The 20,900-nt window shown below is 38.7% G+C and overlaps 1 protein-coding gene across 2 annotated transcripts in view; it reads left to right on the forward strand.

Moving 5' to 3' along the window:
* Positions 1–19,980, forward strand: part of Otulin (OTU deubiquitinase with linear linkage specificity) — a 29,781-nt gene extending 9,801 nt beyond the window's left edge. For both annotated transcript variants that reach the window (XM_047555663.1, XM_047555664.1), the window contains exons 3-7: positions 3,797–3,891; positions 7,501–7,644; positions 13,461–13,586; positions 17,542–17,811; positions 19,428–19,980. In XM_047555663.1, coding sequence (XP_047411619.1) covers positions 3,797–3,891; positions 7,501–7,644; positions 13,461–13,586; positions 17,542–17,811; positions 19,428–19,622 — 830 coding nt within the window. In that variant the 3' untranslated portion in view covers positions 19,623–19,980. The remainder of the gene's footprint in view (positions 1–3,796; positions 3,892–7,500; positions 7,645–13,460; positions 13,587–17,541; positions 17,812–19,427) is intronic.
* The last annotated feature ends 920 nt before the right edge of the window (positions 19,981–20,900 follow it).

Genomic DNA, 20,900 nt, shown 5'->3' on the forward strand with positions numbered 1-20,900 from the left:
GTTCTCTGTTGACACTCTTAATTGTTTCCTTTGCTGTGCAGAAGCTTTAATTTGATGCCATCCCATATATTAATTCTTGGTGGTATTATTTCCTGAGCTTTAGGAGTTTTATTGAGGAAGTCATTGCCTGCATCTGTATGTTGGAGTGTTGACTCTGCATTTTCTTCTAGCAGTTGCATAGTTTCTGGTCTAATTCCTAGACCTTTGACCCATTTTGAGTTGACTTGTGCAGGGTGAGAGATAGGGATCAAGTCTCATTCTACATGTGGATAACCAGTTTTCCCAGCACCATTTATTAAAAAGTCTGTCTTTTTTCTGACATGTTTTTGGTGCCTTTGTTAAGCATTCTGTGACTGTATCTGTGTGGGTTTGTCTCTGTGTCTTCTGTCCCATTGGTCGTATGGCTGTTTTTATGGCAGTACCATGCAGTTTTTGTTACCATAGTTCTGTAGTGTAATTTGGGTATTGTGATGCCTTTGGCCATTTTTTTGGGTGGTGGGGCTTAGAATTGCTTTGACTGTTTGAGGTCTTTTATTCTTTCAAATGAATTTTAGAATTTTTTTGCTAGTTCAGTGAAGAATGTCATTGGTATTTTGATGGAGATTGCAATGAAATTGTATATTGCTTTTGATAATATGACCATTTAAATAATATTTATTCTACCTATCCATGAACATGGGAGGTTTTTCCATCTCCTAGTGTTTTCTTCAGTTTCTTTCTATAGAGTTCTATAATTTTAATCGTGGAGGTATTTTACCTCTTTGGTTAGATTTATTCCTAAGTATTTTATTTTGTTTTGAGGCTGTACACAGTAGGGTTTTTGATAATTTCTGCGTCTTCCTCCTAAGAACTTCCCTACAGTTAGAGAAGATGTTCTTTGACGTGACCCTAACTTGTTTCTGGGACTCATAAAACTTCAAGGATGTATGGTCTTCACTGCAGTGGTTGCTCCAACTCACTTAGGATGCAGAGTCGTTTTTTAGCCATGTTTCTAAAGAAGATGCTTATTCAGCTACTGTTTTCTCTCCCACTTTCCAGGCTCTGTTGTGGTTTTGTTCTGACTGTTATTGTACTGCACACAGTCATTCAAGCTTTTTAGTGGTTCTTGTAACTTCAGCTTTATTCTCGGAGTAAAATGGATCCCTTTAATACTCCTTGAATCTCAGTCCTTCTGAGTTCATTGCTCTTCCTGAAATAACATCCTTCATTAGTGCTTCCTCCCCTGAAGCAAAACTCAGACTGAACCAGAAAGTTTTCTTATCCTCTCCCTTTGTTGGTGAAAACACTTCACCTGGTTTAGGGTTCAGCAAACCATGGTTCCCAGTTTAAACCTGAATTGCCATCTGCTTTTATAATGATGTTTTAATGAAATTTTTTAGTTAACCTATTGCTTTTGATGACTTTCATTCATGGTGAAGTTGTTATAGTGACAGAGACCTTACTACGGCCTTAAAGCCTGAGTTACTTCCTTTCTGCCCCATCCCAGAAAAACTTTTATATTCCTGTCCTAGTCTTTGCTCTGAGAATCCCAGCTCCCTGGAGGGGTTTCAATTTTAATTTCTTCCTTTCTGAGGGTCTGATTCTTGTATTTGGCACTCATGGTGGTTAAGGACTAGACTTGCCACTCTGGTTTCCAACTTTTCTTATTTTTATTTTTTGCCATTAGAAATGTTCTTTTCTAGAAATAGCCATTGCAGTCTGTATAGTTTGCAGGTAAAGGAAAGGACTGTGGTACTCAGTGAGCTGCTTGAGGTCCTTGCCTCCAGCTCCTGGCCTAGTACATGGCATGAAGCAGCAGTTGGAATCCTCCCAGAGAACAATAGCTGAATGGGAATTCAGGTAACATTTTGGTGCTGCCAACTACGCAAGTACCACATTTCCCCCCTCTCTCCCCCATGAAGGCCTGTACTGACATCAGGTGGCTTGATTTCCTCCCTTCAATCTTGAGGTGGAGGGCCTGCTCCACCTGCCCAGGGGGGCCAGGTCTTGTCTTTATGTGGGATCAAGGACAGCAGTGGGAAGAGCAGGAAGGGAGACCGTGTCTGGGGGTCCCTTCCTGTGCTGGGAGTGTGCACTGTGTTCAGGCTAAGACTCCTGCCTAGTGGGAGCATAAGGCCCAGAAAGTGCCCCCATTTAAGTTCTTATTTTTTGGAAAGGTGAGTGGAAAGGCAGATACATGAGTTTAAAAGATGAAAGGTCTTTACTAGGAATTGACTGTGCAGCACTGTGTTGGTTGTCTCCAGATATTATACCTAAGGGGTCTGTTTCACTTTTAAGCTAACCCTGGTGTATGCCACAGTTAAGTATATCTGTTTATCTGAATAAATAGAATTTTCCTTTTTATATAAAGTTGTTTTCTTTATAAAAAGATTCACAATGAGATTTTAAAAAATTGAGAGTTTTTAGAGTTTACTTTAGGAAAAGAAGATTTGATTTACTTTAAACTGTAGGGAGGGTGATCCTTGACATCCATCACACACTGGCTTATAAATGCCTGTGGTCTTTTCTTCTTCAGTAGTCTGTAAGTCAGTTCAGGGCAGGACCTTTGTCTTCATATAGACAGTTGCCTTCATATAGACAGTTCCTAGCTTGGTGCTTGGCACATACTAGACACCTAGCAAATATTTGGTGAATTGAATTGAACAAAATTATGTACAACTTCTCCGGAGTAAATATATTCTGAGGTACTTCTGGGTTTATGTCTTAAAGGAAGTCAAGGTATACCTGAGAATTTAACTTATTTTCTTCTTGAAAAACACATGCTAACATGTGTACTCATCTGCCACAAACTCAAATCCCAAACTTCGTATGTTGAACAAGGAAAATCTTAAGACTTTTATTTTCAATCCTTAGCATTTATTTGATCATGAATTACATTTTTAGTTTTGGGGAATATGTCATTAGTCAAATGAGGCCTATGAATCAACTAATAGAGTCCTTATTATCTGGTTTATTGTCAGCCAGTTACAGTGTTTTGGGATCAGGACAGGGTATAAATAAATACAAACAATTAAATGATATATTTGTTATAGTATATGTTACTCTTTGTATAATGGATATAAAAAACTGAATCAAAATTATTTTCTTATAGTTCAGGCTGTTGTCTTTGATTAGAAAAGTATTGACAGACACCTGTGGGTCAGTGCAGTTTCAGGTGCTGAGGACCCCGCTGGGAAACAGAACAAAGCCCCTGCCCTCAAGGAGCCCATATTTTACTGTGTGATTAGGTGTGTGTGGGAACACAGAAAAAGAAATACATCAGGTGTTAATAAGCCCTAAGAAGAAAAATAAAAATGTTTTAAGAGGAATAGAGAGCAAAGGACTGTGATATTCTGATACAGGGGCATCAAGTGACCCTGGAGGCCTGCATAGAAAGGAGTGGGCAGCCCTGAGGGACAGGGCAGAGCTTTCAGAAAAGTATCAGGGGAGGCTGTAGGGTGGGGAAAGAGCAGATTCAGTTGGGGAAGTAGAAGAAACTGAGGTCAGAGAGGCAGTCAGGGGCATGACTCCTTACTTAAGATGGGGCCCCTGGAAAACTCTGAGCCCAGGAGTGAGGTCATCTCCACTTAAGTGGAGAATGTTCCAGAGTTGTGGTGACAAGGAAGAACCATTAAGAGACTACCATGGTTAACTAGGGGTGAGATGTTGGTGGTCTGGACTAGGTGCATACGCTCTGGTGGAGTTCTGGATTTTAAAAAATGAAGCAAGAAAGTGAGCAGGGAAGGATGACCCCAAGTAGTGCTATATTTTGATTATGCTTTGGTTTTTTCCTTTTTTTTTTTTGATTCTTTAACAGAACCCAGATTAAGTGTGGCTCCTGAAATGGATATCATGGACTACTGCAAAAAAGAATGGAGGGGAAATACACAGAAAGCAACCTGTATGAAAAAGGTACAGCAGAGGTGTCCATGTTCCAGGTCTTATAAATAGTCTCTCAAAAGTTATGTCATTTTATATTTTTAGACGTTCATTAAGACAACAGCTATTAGACTTGGTAAATATTGGTGTTCTAATTTTAGAAATAAGGAACCAGACTTCATAGATAGGACCTTGTTTGTAGTCACAATATTATAGAACAAGCTTCAGTTATTCAGTAATTTAATTTCTTTGAAAAATCCTTAAATGACTGTACTACTCAGATTTGGGTGAGTTATTGGTAGTCCTTTTGGGGCCATTTGGGAATTCCCTTCGCAACTTGGTGTTGTAAAAGCCTTAAGGTTAAGGGCAGGCTAATTCCATAACCCTTGGGTTTGGTCAGATGCTCTTTAGTCCTCGGGACCTAGAAACCTCTGTATTCCCCGTGTAGAGGGATCTGGATCTGCTTTCTTAATTTAGGGTGTCCCAGGAACTGCCCCTTCTTAGTTTCTTTGCATAAACTGGCAACCCTAAGGTAATCTCTAAGACTGTGGGGGTGATCTTGGGGACTCTCATGATGTTGTTTTGGTCTGGCTTTGACACCTTGGCCCACTTGTGGGCAGGGCCTGTTGAGTAGCACACCTTATGGGCTCTACCTTCAGAATGTGTCTACAATCTAACATTCTTTATTAGTAGGTTGAACCGTGTGGAATTATTACTAGTTTTGTTTGACAGTGAGCTACAAAAAGCAGAGTCCACCTAAAATTTTTTACTACCTCTTGTAACCTCTGGGTTGTATTTTTTCATCATTTTTTCTGAAATTGTTCACAGTATAAATTCAAATGCACTTCTTTTGTATTAGGGATACTGACCTGTTATATTTGATAGAAATAGCTAAATGTTTTTGTTCAGAACTTTAGAATTTAAAATTTTTAAATATTTGAATACATTTATTCGCGTTTCCTCGTAACTTGTTTTTTTAGAAATATTACTCATCTTTCAGCATGTCCCCTTATTGCTTCTGGGCTTTCAGTCAAATGTAGCTGCCATCTGTAAACCTCAGAGCACACGAGAGCCCTGCTTCTTGCAAATCTGGTATAGACTTGTGTTTTAGGTACTTATTAGTGTACTCAATCACAAAATATTTAGGTCTCTCAGTTCATCCCCAGGTTAAAAATATTCATACTTGGGGGCTATTTGCTGACTGTGCTATTAGTTACTTATAGATTCTCCAGCTTCCAGCCCTGTATCAAACTAGATAACCAAAAAGCTAGGTATCTAAACTATATTTTCTTATCTTTCTCTGACTTGTAATTTTATTTTGTGACTTCAGTTTCTTTGGAGGATCTCTTTAAGTAGTTGTTATCTTAAAGTCCATTATTAAAGATGTTCAAGTTACCCAAATATTCCATATTTTGGAACTCATACTAAACTTATCCATTTATGAGATTAATTCTGGGGAAAGAAAAGATTTGGTTTCTGTCAGTGATGAAATAATTAAAGCATCTCATTTGAGGAACATCTCATTAAAACCTGTGACTTAATTAATGCCTGGTAACTAATGTGCTTGGCAATGATCTCAATTTTATTTTGGTCCTTATTTGCTAATTATCTAACTTTTGGTTTGGATACTCTTGGGTATAAATGTGTATAAATTCAAATTTAATTTTAAAAGTTTGATTCATCTCTGAAATAGTATGATTAATTTATGCATTTGGAAAGGTACAGTTCCAGACGCATTTGCCATTATAAATATTCCTAGGATAATTAGGGGTCCATCAGAGGAAACCGGTACGTATTGGTAGATGTGAGTCAGCCTGATGGTCCTTACATGTTGGTTGGTTGGATCACTAAATACAAATACAGCTTTCAAATTTTTATTATTGGAAAGATGTACTCATAATCATGTAGAATGGCATCCTATAACAAATTTGAAAACAACTAATAAAAAGGTTCTAGTTCTTAGACATGCAGGATGAGGTAGTCTGCATTGTGTCTGCACCAATGTGACAGACACCCTTTTCTTTGTGTAAATGCAGGGTAGCAAGTAGGGTTTCAAGTGACTGTCAAGAGCAGGACTAGTGAAGGGGCTGACTGGACTTGGGGTCAGCAGAGTCAGTCCCAGTGATAATAGTGTCCAACTGGAGAAATCAGGACCAGTCACTAGGATTTTTTGGTGTCCTTTTTCGAAATATGCTTTGAAACAGTCCATTTGGATGACTGGGGTTTTTTTTTTTTTTAATTTTTTAGTGTTGATGGACCCTTTTTTATTTTATTTATATGTGGCACTGAGGATTGAACCCAGTGCCTCACACATGATAGGCAAGTGCTCTTCTACTAAGCCACAACCCCAACCCTGGATGGCTGTTTTTGAGTGACCAAGCATGGCACTGAACATTTTCATTTCCTTGTTTTATTTTCAGATGGAGCAAAAGTGACATTTCAATTTACTTAAAAAAATAAAGTCTAACAGATTATCCAGACATTTCCTAGCATGTAGATTTTTACATACACACTCATACAATCATGTACCTGATAACAACGTATTGATCAATAACAGACCACATATATAATTATGGTCCTATAAGATTATGAAAGAAGAAATTTAATATGAAGAAAAATTTGCCCATTGGTGCATCTGTGGTATAAGGTGATGCTGGTATAAACTAACTCAGTGTACTACCAACCATATAAAATGATTATACATTGTGTATAGTACAAAATGCTTGATAACAATAATATATGACAGTTACTGTTTAACATACTTCTTTTATTATACTTTGCTATACTTTGGATCATTGTTTTAGAGCGTTTTCCATTAAACTGTATTCCATGTTATGATAGAAGCAACCTCGTGTGTTTCATGTTTACTGTGTATCTTGATTGCATAATTTCTTGTGCTTAATTTAATCTCATCATGGTTTTTAAGCATACAGAATCCATTGCTAATGTTGCCAGTAAGAAGCCATATAACCTAGGTATGTAGTAGGCTGTGCTGTCTAGGTTTGTGCAAGGATACTCTGTGATGCTAGCACAATGATAAAGTTGCCTAGTGATGCATTTCTCAGAATGTCTTCCCCTTCATTACCATCATGACTGTACATACACACATATGCCTTGGAAATTTGGAACTTTCGTGTATTTTTTTAATATGGGGGATATAAACAGTAACTTTTTTCCTATTCTCTTCATTAAAAAGTTTGAGACCAGTTTAAAAACAGATTAAACCTTCCAAAATGTTAACTGTATTCTAGCAGTTGTTTAGAAAGGGGCATATGACTCCATGTTGGGGCTGGCTAGTGCTTGAATACTTGGCTCTTACTCTGTGCATCAGGTCTATTACATCTGTTATGTATGTTGATGTTTTGTAAAATACTATCTTTGTGGTGCTAGGGATCAAACCTAGGGCCTCATGCATGCTAAGTAAGTGTTCTGCCACTGAGCTACAAACTAGCCCAAATACTAACATTTTTTAAATAAATGAAATAATAAGAAGGAATTTGAATGTCTCATTAAGGATTCAGCCAGTCTTGTTTCTGTTTTTCTAGTGATCTAGGATGATTTTCGCCCCCCACAGGAATGGAACTCTTCTTGCTCTGTGAAGCCAGTAACCACCATTTAAAATTCTTTGATACTTTCTTCCAGGGCTACGAGGAGGTTTCTCAGAAATTCACCTCCATAAGGCGAGTCCGTGGTGATAATTATTGTGCACTGAGGGCCACGCTGTTCCAGGCAATGAGCCAGCTGGCTTCGCTTCCCCTCTGGCTGCAGGACCCGGAGCTCATGCTGGTACGCTGTTGCTGCAGTTTTGAGTCCACAGTGTTTCGGAGAGTTTTGGGGAGACTTCCCTTTGCTGCTTATAGTGTCTGCAGTATGACATCAGCGTGTAGGTTTATTCAAGTTTTTGTGTCTGGTATGATTTCATAGTAAAATATCCAGAAATAATTGATATCTCCCAGAGGAAAAAATGATAAAACTTAAACAATTAAGCTGAATTAGAAAACAGATGTTTAAACTGCATAAGAATCACTTAGGAACAGTTTGATTTCATTTTCGATGTTTACATTATATAGCCTGTATATTTTACTACTTGAGAACCTGCCAGAATTTTAGAATACACATTTCTTTCGTTTTAGCTGCAGTTTAAGAAGTAGTACCCTCTGTGTGTTGAAATGGTTAATATCACGTGGAGAGAGGCTCCCTGGCCTGGTCTTCTTTAGTGTTTTAAACCTTCTACATGGTAGAGATACACTGGGGTCCATGTGTCTTGACACAGAGGAGATCACATAATAGTAATGATTGGTCAGAACAGATTGTGACATTAATTGGAAGAAAATCTAAAGCTCTGTGCTATAAATAAATAAATAAATAAATAAATCACTCCAAACCCTGAAGTGCTAACTGTGGGAGACCTGCCTAATAGTAGTTTATGAAAGGGAAAGAAAGACATTGGGATTTTAATGAATTGCAAACCACTGTGCATCCACATGAAATGTGTTGGCCAGCAGTGATAACAAAGCCCTGGCCTCATTTAAAAGAAATGCTTCTAAAAATCAGGTGGTGACAACTCAGTTTGAACTGGGCTGGTCTGTGCCTGCTGTGAGGATGGAGGTGAGTGCCTGTATCTTCAGTATGAGATTTGAATGTGACCAAGATGACTCATCTCATTCTGGGAATAGTAGAAGGAGCTATGATGTTTGCCTAGAAAAAAAGAGAACTTTTAAAGAACACTCGTTGGTGGCTAAGCTAGTAAGAACTTTTTTAGATGGATGAGGGATCATACAACTCTATAGGGCAACACCAAGACTGGTGGGTGATTCCAGCTATCTGCTTTATGACGATCTATTTTATAAAACAATATAAAATCATACCTAATGAAACTGGCAAACTGACATCTGGGAAAGGTATTTACTTCTAAGTGAAGATGTCATCCTCAGCAGATTTCTTTGTATTAACTTATTATGTCTTTGATATGAAGATTCCAAAACAAATTGATACTAAGCTATTTTTTCCTTTGCAGATGATATTTATTTATTTATTTTTATTATTATTTTTTATTTTTACAGACTGCATTTTGATTCATTATATACAAATGGGGTACAACTTTCCATTTCTATGGTTGTACACAATGTAGATTCACACCATTCATGTAATCATACATATACATAGGGTTATACTGTATTTCATTCTGTCTTTCCGTCCCCCACCCTCTCCCACCCCATTTTCCTCTACATGATCCAAAGTTGCTTCATTCTTCTCTTCCCCACCCCCTGCCGCCCCCTCTTGTTATATATCGTCATCCACTTATCAGAGAAAACATTTGGCCTTTGGTTTTTTGGGCTTGGCCTATTTCACTTAGCATGATATTTTCCAGCTTCATCCGTTTACCAGCAAATGCCATAATTTTCTTCTTTATGGCTGAGTAATATTCCATTGTGTATATATGCCACAGTTTCTTTATCCACTCATCAATTAAAGAGCATTTCGGTTGGTTCCACAATCTAGCTATTGTTAATTGAGCTGCTATGAACATTGATGTGACTGCATCACTGTTTATACCCAAAGGACTGATTTTAAGTCCTTTGGGTATAAACCGAGGAGTGGGATAACTGGGTCAAATGGTGGGTCCATTCCAAGTTTTCTAGTCAATGAAATGTTTCAGGATTGTTGGTCAGTTGGCAAAAGCATGCCAGTGGATGGATATAAGACACTCCAGGGAAGCAAACTGAGTTCACTTTTTGTGGGGTGTATTTTAGCTTATGTGCTATGTATGGTCATAGCTTAATTTATATATTACAACAAAATCCTCCTCCATATTAGGTAAGTTTCCTGTTGAACCTTTAACCTTAAGAGATACTTCAAAGTTTACGGAGCTGCTTGGCATTGAATTTGAATTCTTGTATTTTTTAAGAATCTCTGGTACAAATATTGTGCTAAGTAATTAAACATATGAAGTACAACCTAAAGAAGTATGCTCTGATAGGGTATGCTTGGATAATATTTGCCGTATTAAAAATAGGGTAGGTAGATGGTGTTCTGTCTCTGATCAGTATTAGAATATGTTGCATGTGAGGGTGATGGGACTCCAGTGTGGTTTTCCTGACTTAATTTGAGTACTCTGTACAGAGTTTTTAAATTCCTAGGTGCTCTTTCTAATTTCTTCCCTTTTCTTTCTCTGAATAAGCCAGCATATTTTTCTCTTGAGAGCACAGTCTGATTAGTTGGTCATGGGGTGGTATTTTTTCATCTAAACTTTGTTGAATGTTAAGAGACCTGTGTCAAAGAGAAAAGGTGCATTGTTACCTGCCTGTGCGTTCAGTATTTACATTTATTGAACTTTGGTTATGCTGAATGTCCACTGAAAATAATCACTTATTTTTTTGCTCTCATCCACCAACACAGACTTACCCCTGTGTCGATGTTCTAGCCCCCTAGAACTTAACATGGTTTGAACACTTTTTTTACAGTCTGTTTTGTTGTCTCACTCCTGAGACCTGATGGGTGACATATTCACCACCAGCTTTGTATTTGAGGTGCCAGTCAGGGAAGGAGAGGGTATACAGACTTACTCTTATTGAGCTTGACCAAACACCGCTTTTAACTCCCTCTTGGTCATCCCTTGGACCTCCTGTGGATGCTTTCCCATTCCTTTTCTGTCTGGCTCCTCCATCAGCTCTTCCCTTTGAAAGTCCACTCTGACAAGAGCTTCCTTGAGTGAGCAAGTGTGCAAGACCTGGAACCTGTAGCTAGCTGTATCTGCTTTCGTTTGTAGATTGAGGTGTTCTCTGTTGCATTTTGCCATCTTCCTTCTTCTATAGGTCACATCTGGTTTCAGGATTTTAAAGGGAAATAGGAGACCTTGACCGAACAACCCTCTCCTGAATCTGGGCTCAGAGGAAGAGACCCTGAATTTCCTTTTGGCTGATGCTCAGCTTCACTGGCCTAGCTCTGTCCTGCCTGTGATTTGAGCTTTGTCCTTCCTCCCCTCCTGACAATTCAGTTGCCCCCTCATCTCCTGTCCCTGCCTGGGCTTCCTGTTTGTTGTTCCTGTTTCTGTCCAGATCTCAATCTCCATGTTTGACTGCAGTCTGTTCATCTGACCCTGATCCCAACCCTGAAGATGTCTTAGTCTGGCTATTCTGAAACTTGGGATAGCACCTCTGATCCCTGAGAAGGAGGTGTCCTTTATAGCAGGGGCTGTCTGGGTTTCAAGTTTGCTGTGTTTTAGAATGTCTCTGAATGAGTTGACCTGTTACAGTGTTTGCTAGGGCAAAATACCAAAGGTTTATTTTGTGAGTTCATTTTGGGGATGACATGATTTTGTTATTTGTCGTCTGTCATGATGTCAAGAATTATAGGCATTTGCTAGAGAAAAACAAACTTGTTTTAAACAGCTACAAATGAAGTGAAACCTAATCCATTTATTCACTGTTTAAATATTTGTTTGAATATTTATAATCACCGTTTATTTGATTCTTGTTTCTTGCTTAAGTTTCCTTTATTCTAACAGAAGTTCCGTCTTTGTGTGTAGTAGAAAAGGATGGCTGTTTTTGTGTTGCAAGAATTTTGGCCCCTGAGAGCATTTAAAGTTATATTTACTTTTTTTTCTTCTGAATAAAAAAAAATTTAACACTTTTTTTCTTTTCCTAATAGTTCCTAATAGTTTTCAGGTCTCAATTTTAAAACTTTCTCCAGGATTTCCATATATATGGAAATAACCCTAAGGAGGATTATCACCTTAGCAGCAGGTTGACCAGTGAGTGAAAAATGAGGAACTGACTTTGTTCTTTTGTGTGGTTGGTTAAGATTTTTGGGGTCTTTACATTTTGGTTGACTCTTGTACTTGCTTTTTAGGATGCTCAGCTGACGTTTTTGACTGCCTTTTACCTCATTTCACACTCACATCTGTGGGACCAATAATTTCTGCTTAGATCTTTAAATCTCATATTTTCAATTCTGCGAGACCTTCAATGAATTGACCCAAATGCATTAAGATAGGGTGTAGGCGTAGAAAATAATCCAGATCTTATATATTGTACTAATGATGTTAATTAATATTATAATTATTATACTCTGATTACATTGCTATTTTAGATTACATATTTAAGTTATGTATTACATACTATATTTAAGTTTTTTTTTTTTTTTTTAACATGTTCTATATACCTTGGAACAAAATAGTTCTTCGTGCCCGGTTGTGATTTCACCTTGTTTCCACTTGAGGGCACATTAGGTGCTGGTGAATAATCTGAAACTGAATTACAGGTTTGGTAGAAGTGCCCACATGTTGCTGAGGTGTAGGACATTACTGACCCAGAGCTGGGCTGTTAGAGCTTTAGGTGTTGACCATTTGTCATAAGATGATGCCTCTTCCCCTTAGCAAGTGGTATAGGTCGCCATCCCTGTGGTAACAGTAGAGTCATTTACATCCCTATTGTGCTTCTGTTTTTTGTAGAGATGAAACCACTTCAGTTTCACATGATTGCTGTAGACTGAGAAGGTGCAACCAGAATTACCATACATGAAAGGGTCTTTTGAGTTTTAGATATGAACACATGGCTTCCTTTTTGACTGTGTTTATAACTGTTAAACAGGTTCCTCATAGGATGCTGGAAGATTTATTCTTTAGAGAACTTTTGACCAAGAGGTGAACTTTTTTTTTTTTTTTTTTTTTCTAAATTTCATAGCAGTGAAGTGACATGCCTATGCCCAGTCTAATTATATGATTTTTCTCCTGACACACCCATGGCTGTTGGGAGAGTCTAATTTCCCATGCTGTCACCAGTCACCAGTTTTGTCTTAGCTTGCCTTTCAAACTTCAGATTTTATTGATAAGTAGAGAGAAACCAGATAAATACTCCAGGAACAAACAAACAAACAAATAAACAAAAAAAAACCCCAAACAAACCAGAAAGCAAGAAATCAGCTCCATACTAGTTTAGAGGTCATACTTTCAAGAACAAGTTGGTTCAAAAAAAAAAAAAAAAAGAACAGCTAATCATCGGTTCTTTTTTTTGTTTCTTTAAATCTTGTTGAATTCATTAGGCAGTTAAATAAACAGTATTTTTCTTTGCTTGTTAAAATTTAGAGTATATATGTTAATATTGTTTTAACAAAAAGATTTTTTTTCCACATTTTAGTGAATTTTTAGAAATTGGGCTTTATTTTCCTAATAGGAAAGGAGCAGGTTTTGATTTTACCCAAGACCACCCCCATGGCTGGGAGCACCTTCTGAGCTCTGCACTAGGGAGGCTGCCAGTGAGCCCAGGGTTCAGTAAAGATGAGGTATGGATGTCATCTTAGCTCATCCTTATAGTTGCAGTGACATATGCCTGACTGTGGTTGGTGTCCTGCAGGATGGACTCTATCTGTGTATCTCAACCAAAAGCACTGTCCACTCTGGTAGTCCTCTGTATGGTAGTACTTCTTAAGTTCCTGACTTAACATAGTTAAGTCCTCAGCCTAAACCCACATGATAGACTTGCAGGAATTAATTCTGGAAATAAAGGTTTTATAGGCTTTGTGGTTTCTTCCGGCTTGAATCAAGTGATGGATTTCTTGAAAGATTAACACCTCTTTATCTCTCTTGTTTCTTGCTATTCTAGTTACCAGAAAAACTGATAAGCAAATACAGCTGGATCAAGCAGTGGAAACTTGGGCTGAAATTTGATGGGAAGAGCCAGGACCTGGTCGAAAAAATTAAGGAATCTCTCACCTTGCTAAGGAAGAAGGTTTGAATCATGTGGTTTCCTGCCTCTGACTAGTGCAGAGCTCTCACTCCTGATTTCCCCAGCACGCCAGTTCTTAGTCTGTATTCAGTGGATCATCAAATGTTCTTGACTGAGCAGGTTACACTGCACACCTGTAGTCCCAGCTACTCAGAAGGCAGAGGCAGGAGGATTGCTTGTACCCAAGAAGTGGGGTCCAGCCAGGGTAACATAGCAAAACTCTTGTCTCAGGCAACCCTTGGCTGATTTATTTATTTTTATTTAAATTTATAAGGAAAAGAGTTTTATTTAGGCTCCAGATTCTGTAGGCTGAAATTGATTGGTTTTTAGGTGATTTTTTTTTTTTTTTTTAAAGAATCGATTCTATCAATATACTTTTTTGCAATTCATATAATTTGATATATAGGGGCATTATTAGCTATATAACTTCTTAGAATTTGTTTTTTTTTTAAATTTTTTTTAGATATACATGACAATAGAGTGTATTTTAACATTTTACGTACATAGAGTAATAACTCATTAGGATCCTGTTTTGCAGTTGTACATGATATGGAGTTTTACTGGTCATGTATTCATGTATGAACCTAGGAAAGTTGTGTCTGATTCATTCTACTGTCTTTCCTGTTTCCATCCCACCTCCCTTCCCTTCATTCCCCTTTGTCTAATTCAGTGTGCTGCTGTTTTTCCCTCCCCAAGCCTTATTATGTGTTAGCATCCACATATCAGAGAGAACATTCTGCCTTTGGTTTTTGGGGATTGTCTTATTTCACTTAGCATGAAGTCTCCAGTTCTATCCATTTACTGGCAAATGTCATAATTTCATTCTTCTTTATGACTGAGTAATATTCCCTTGTGTTTATGTACCATATTTTCTTTATTCATTCATCTGTTGAAGGACACCTAGGTTGGTTCCATAGCTTAACTATTGTGAATTGAGCTGCTATAAACATTTATGTGGCCGTGTCACTGTAGTATGCTGATTTTAAGTTCTTTGGGTAATACCAAGGAGTGGGATAACTGGATCAAATGGTGATTCCATTCCAAGTTTTTTTTTTTTTTTTTTGGTGCTGAGGAGGGATTGAACCCAGGGCCTTGTGCTTGCAATGCAAGCACCCTACCAACTGATGTATATCCCCAGCCTATTCCAAGTTTTCTGAGGAATCTCCGTACTGCTTTCCAGAGTGGTTACACCAGTGTGCACTCCCACCAGCAGTGTATGAGTGAACCTTTTCCCCCACACCCTCAGCAATTGTTATTGTTACTTGTATTCTTTTAAACATTTTTAAAATTTGTTCTAATTTGTTGTATATGACAGTAGAATGCATTTAGACATTTTGATAGATCATTCATAAATGGAGTATAATCTCTTAGTTTTTCTGATTATTCATATTGTAGGCATGTAGTCATATATGTACATGAAGAAATAATGTCTATTTCACTCTACTGTCATTCCTACCCCCAAACCCCTTCCCCTCCCTTCACTCCTCTCTACCTAAGACAAAGTATAATTGCCATAATGACTGGAGTGAGATGGAATCTCAAATTTCAAATGAATGCAAACTCTTCCCATGAAGTCTTTAGTGAAACGGAGGAATATCACCATTATCTATTCTTGAACAAGATGCTATATATATCAGATAATGATATATTTAACTTTCTTAAGGGAAACCTTAGCAAATGTAATCTTTGTTCTAATCATATTTCTAATCATATTTTTAAGTTCAGAGATATGATTTAGTTCATATTTCTTATGTTAGCAATAAAATTAACTCAGGCTTATTAAATTCTTCCCAATTATGCTTTAATATTCTATCTGTATTTCTTAAATGTTTATTTTGTTTTTGATGCTTTCCCAATAAGGAGATTTAGTGACTTATTGTTTGAAAACTGTCCTAAGAATTTGTCTGAGGCAATTCAGGGAGAACTTGATCTGTTTTCCCTGGTGTTTTAAACTTGGTGTTTAAAATTCTCCCTTTCTGTGATTTTACTCTCTCCTTTGGGTTAGATGTCCTGCTTGTTTGTGGGCCTGCGCTGACTTCTTAGTTGCTTGCTTTGAGCAGCTTGGAGTTCTCTCAGCAGAAACAGTGAGTTTAGGGCCCATCAGTTGTTTGAGGTTTTGTTGGTGGAGGAGGGGTCAGGTGAAGAGGAATAGACATGAGGTCCTTCATATCATGTCCTGTACTTCAGGTGGTGATCTGTTCACTCAGATTTTGTCTCTCTGCCCTTGTTAAACTTTGAGCTCCCTGAGAGACATCTTCTTCCTTCCTTTGCCACCTAGTCCCTTAGAACTACACCTGACATATAATAGACATTTGGTAAATGCTTTGTCGAATTAATAAACTGGAGGCCTTGACATCCTCAAACTTAGTTTTTAATACAAAGATAAGAAATGTTTACTGAAAAGTACACTGTCAAAGGAAGTTTCATCTTCCACTGTAAAGAAGTGGAAGAGAGAAAGGAAGAGGGAGTCTATCCGTATTACCTGTTGGAGTGGAACATAGGATTTTGGGAGAACGAAGGCCTGTGCTTCCTTATTCCCAGGTCAGTGGAGAGTTGAGGGCAGAGCTGTAGCCTTGTGTGAGTGAGTGGAAGAGTGCTTTAGCAGAGCTATCGGTTACAATTTCCTTTCCATCTTTTGTAGGATCTGGTGAAATGCTATTTTTGCTTTTTTAGGTGTGATTATTATAATTAAACCCTCATTTTTGAGACTGCTTAAGTGAGGGCAGTTTATAACAACATTAAATTTATTCATTAATTATCTCAGCCAGTATTACTGTCCCCTGTGCCATGGTATACACTAAAAGTTTCTTGTGTTTCTTTATTCCTACAACCATGAAATTGTTGTTGCTATGATTGTTCCTGTTTTATAGTGAGGAAAACAAGGTCAGAGGTTGGTTAACTGCCCTACAAAAGCCACAGGCTGCTTGGTGGTGAGGCCTTGATTCCATCCTGACTCTCTGACTCGAGCCATGTTCTGAATTGCCAACTTGGTCTACTTCTGGAAAATATGAAATGTGGACAACATATTCTAGCTTTTAGCACAAATATTTGGGAGATTCTGTGTAGTCATTATCATTAGAATTTATTCTTGGATTTAAAATCTCTGATGGCTTTTGAAAAGTATACTAATTGTTGAATAAGGACTGTTATTTATGTTGGTTTCTCTTTTCTTATTCACTGTAACTTAAAAGCACATGTATTGGGCTGGGATCATAGCTCAGTGGAAGAGTACTTGCTTGGCATGTGTGAGGCACTGGGTTTAATCCTCAGCACCACATAAAAGTAAATAAAATAAAGGTATCACATCCACCTTCAAAAAATATTTTTTAAAAAAGCACTTATATGTGCTTTTTCTTGTTCACTTTGTTTGCCTGTGTTAGCTAAATACCTGATACTCTGCTTTATTCTTAATCAGGAATCAATAAGAATTTCCAGAATGGATTTATCTATTTGAAGCTCAAGTATATTTTTAATAGGTTAGAGTGTAAGTTTAGTAAACTAAAGATCCCACAGTCTTCCTTACCATCTTCCATTTTGGAGGGTTTTGTGTTTCTGGGTGGTCACTTTTCTTGAAAGCCCTTCAAAAGGTAATTATAGCTCCCCACTACAGCTCCACACTCAGGCCCCACATAGACACATCGGCTTTTCCTTAAGTATCTCCGACTGTCAGTTCAGTCCCATCCCTGGGGACGTTAGAGGAGTCAGAATTTCATCCCATGGCCCAGTGCTTCTCCTTATCGTATTGTGCTTCTGTTTCAAATTAACCGGGGGAAAGGCTGAATAAGGAGTTGTATAATCTCAGGAGTACCAGTGACTAAACTGGGAACTTAAAACATTGTGAGCCTTAGGATGACTTGTAGTCCCTGATTTTGAACATAATTCTGTATTCATAGTGTACAAGTATACCAGGAATTTTTAGAAAAAAAATTCTAATTATTACATAACTTCCTTATTGTAGTGGGCAAGCCTGGCTGAAATGAGAACTGCTGAAGTAAGGCAGATGGCTTGTGATGAACTGTTTACAAATGAAGAAGAAGAATACTGCCTCTACGAAGCTGTAAAATTTCTCATGCTACACAGAGCCATTGAACTATATGATGATAAAGAGAAGGGAAAGGAAGTACCATTTTTCTCTGTGCTCCTGTTTGCTCGGGACACATCAAATGACCCTGGACAGCTGCTGAGGAACCACTTAAACCAGGTGGGACACACTGGTGGCCTTGAACAGGTGAGTTGTGTCTTTGGAAGTGCATTACCTCAAACCAGCAGTGTCAGGCATCTCACAATGTTTGTAGGTCAGGAATTCAGGAGCAGCTTTGGTGGTTGTAGCCGAGGGTCACATGAGGTTGCACTCATGCTATTTGGGACTACAGTCTTCCCTGGGAAGAAGGGAAGTCAACCCCAGGGCTTCTTGGCTGTCCTCATGACATGACAACTGACTTTTCTCAGAGTGATCCAAGCAGAGAAGTCACACACTGTTGCTTATACCATATTCTGTTTGTTAGAAGCCAGTCACTAAATCTACTCCACTTGAAAGAGGAGGGGAATTGAGCTCTCCCCTGTCAGGTGAGGCCTGTCGAAGATGTGCAGAACTGTTTTATAACCTCTACTAATATCATCCTGGGCTTTCTTCTTCAGGGTGATGGATGTGGTTAGTACCCTTGGCTCTGGAAGGCTAGACATAAATGAAGCATGTGGAGGAGTCATTTGCAGGTCTTGTTTAATCATGGCAGCTGTTGTCAGTAGAGTGCAGGCTCTCTTGGGTCTTATGTGGATACCCAAACAGTCCTGTCCTTAAAGCCAGCAGTTGAGTCACCACACCTGAATAGCCAACCCTTAAAGAAGCCCTGAGGCTGTCCATCCAAAGTGCCCTTTCCTCCTTACACGGCAGGCTCTCATACCACTTCTTCCTGAAAAGGCCCTGGTGCCAGGACGGATACTGCGAGGAGTAGAGAGTGGAGTTGAGTTCCCCTCTAGCCATCCATCTGTTCCATTGTTTTTCTCAGTGTGTCCCTGGTGGGCCAGGCAGAATGCTTAAAAAATTATCTGTATACATGATACGGGTTGCTTACATCTCCTGAACCTTTGCTAATGTTTTGCAATAAAAAACCTAGGAGAGTGTGGTTTGCATGTTAGACTGAAGTTAGTCTTTCCGAGATCCTACAAGGTCTGCTGTGTCCATTCTTCTTTTAATAGCTTTCTTGAAATGTTATTTACATACCAACATGTTCACCCTTTTAAAGTTTTGAAACTAGCACTCGCAGTCTAATTTTAGACCAATTTACCACCCCCAAAAGATGCCCCAGTCCCATAGGTGATTTTCATCACCCCTGAAGAAAACCCTGTATCCTTTAAGAAGTTACTCCCCATTGTCATCTGGCTTTTTTATTGTAGCCATTCTAGTGGGTTATAGTGGGTTTGAGGTGATATCTCATTGTGGTTTCGATTTGCATTTCTCTAATTACTTAGGATGTTGAACATCTTTTCATGTGCTAATGTGGCCACTTGCATATCTTCTTGGAGAAATGTCTTTGAAATCCTTTGCCCAGTATTTAAGCTGGTTGTTTTTTAAATTATTGAGTTATAAGTGTTTTTTATATATTCTGGATATGGGTCCCATACCAAATATATGCTCCATTCTTGACTATCTGCTTTTTTTTTTTTTTTTAATTTTTATTATTATTATTTTTTTAATAAGAATTGGGGTTGTGTCCCAAAGAAAGGAGGAGAAAAGTTGCAGTGTAAGCCACTACTGTGTGCAGTCAGGGACAATGAATGGAGCATGGTATTAGGCCCTGTCTTTTGGTGTGGCTCCTTAAGAATCCCGTTTGCTTTTCTTCCCAGGTTGAAATGTTCCTTCTTGCCTATGCTGTGCGCCACACCATCCAGGTGTACCGGCTGTCCAAATACAACACTGAGGAGTTCATCACAGTCTATCCCACTGACCCACCCAAGGACTGGCCAGTGGTGACCCTCATTGCTGAGGATGATCGGCACTATAATATCCCTGTCAGAGTATGTGAGGAGACAAGTCTGTGAGAGAGACACCTGCCTGGACAACCTGGGGACATGGCAAAAGTGCACAGAGAGCTCCTCAGCTTGGGCCCCTAAGAGCCAAGTTGGACTGGGGTGTTCTGAAGACTAACTTTTCATAATATGAAGAACTGTTTTCCCTTATCTGGGACCCAGTGTGTTTCATTGGGGCCTTCAGAGCAGACCTGTTGGAAGGTGCAGACTGCATCTCCATAAGGCAAAATACTTTTGTATTGGAAGAAACTCATTTTGAAGAATATGTTTATGTCTCAAATCAAAATTCTCTCTACTGGCTGGGGAGATAGCTCCGTTGGTAGAGTGCTTGCCTTGCAAGCACAAGGCCCTGGGTTCGATCCCCAGCACCCAAAAAAAAAAAAAAAAAAAAAAAAAAAAAATTCTCTCTACTGGCTTTTAAGTTTTAAGATGGTTTTTTTTTTTTTTTTTTTTTTTTTTTTTTTTTTTTTGGTGGTAATGGGTCTCTGTAGTGATCTTTCTATGCAGTCTGCTTAAGTGGTACAATTCTGGGATAGGTTTGTTAATGGCACAGTCGTAGCATCCTCTGATATTCTCATCTTACAGAGAAATGAGCGGTGATTTGGATTTACGTATTAGTAATGCTATTTTAAGCAGATTGTCTCATAGAAAATAAACTATTGAGCTCCAGAGTGGATTATTTGGAGCCTTTTTTGAAGGTTGGAGGAACTGCAGGAGAATCTAGACCATTTTACTCTATGGGAATGTGACAGGTGTCTTCTGTTCCCGGTGTACCAGAGTGTGGGACATGGTGCAGGTGGTACCCTGTTAGTGTGGATGAATGTTTCTTTTAGTTGTACTCTAGCATCAGGGGCTGTTAATTATTCTAAAGTTCCAAAGAATCACAGTTTTATAGTTAGAACAGAGTTTATATCCACCCGTGTTTTTAGAGAAGGAATCCAAGGCCTTGTGATTCCATCACTGCTCAGAGATCAGAGGTGGACACAAGCTGGTCTCCTGATCTTCCTGTGCCCTTTTTATGCTGTGTTTAAGGTAGCATCATTGTTGAATCCATGTAATGGATTCATGTTCGGGCCTGGCAGAGGATAAATAACAGCAACCACCCTGAGATTTTTCCTGAGTAAGATAAAACAAAAGTGTATAGTAAAACATGGGTACAGAAGTGTGGCTGAGCTGCATGTGTCCTTGATTTGGCTCGGGCAGCCTGAGTGAAGCAGCATTGGCCTGCTAGGCACAGGCGAGTTATTGACTGTAGCTGCTGAAGGGGCAGTGCTGCCGAGCTGGTCTGCC

Source organism: Sciurus carolinensis, chromosome 6, assembly GCF_902686445.1.
Source record: "Sciurus carolinensis chromosome 6, mSciCar1.2, whole genome shotgun sequence".
NCBI classification, from domain to species: domain Eukaryota; kingdom Metazoa; phylum Chordata; class Mammalia; order Rodentia; family Sciuridae; genus Sciurus; species Sciurus carolinensis.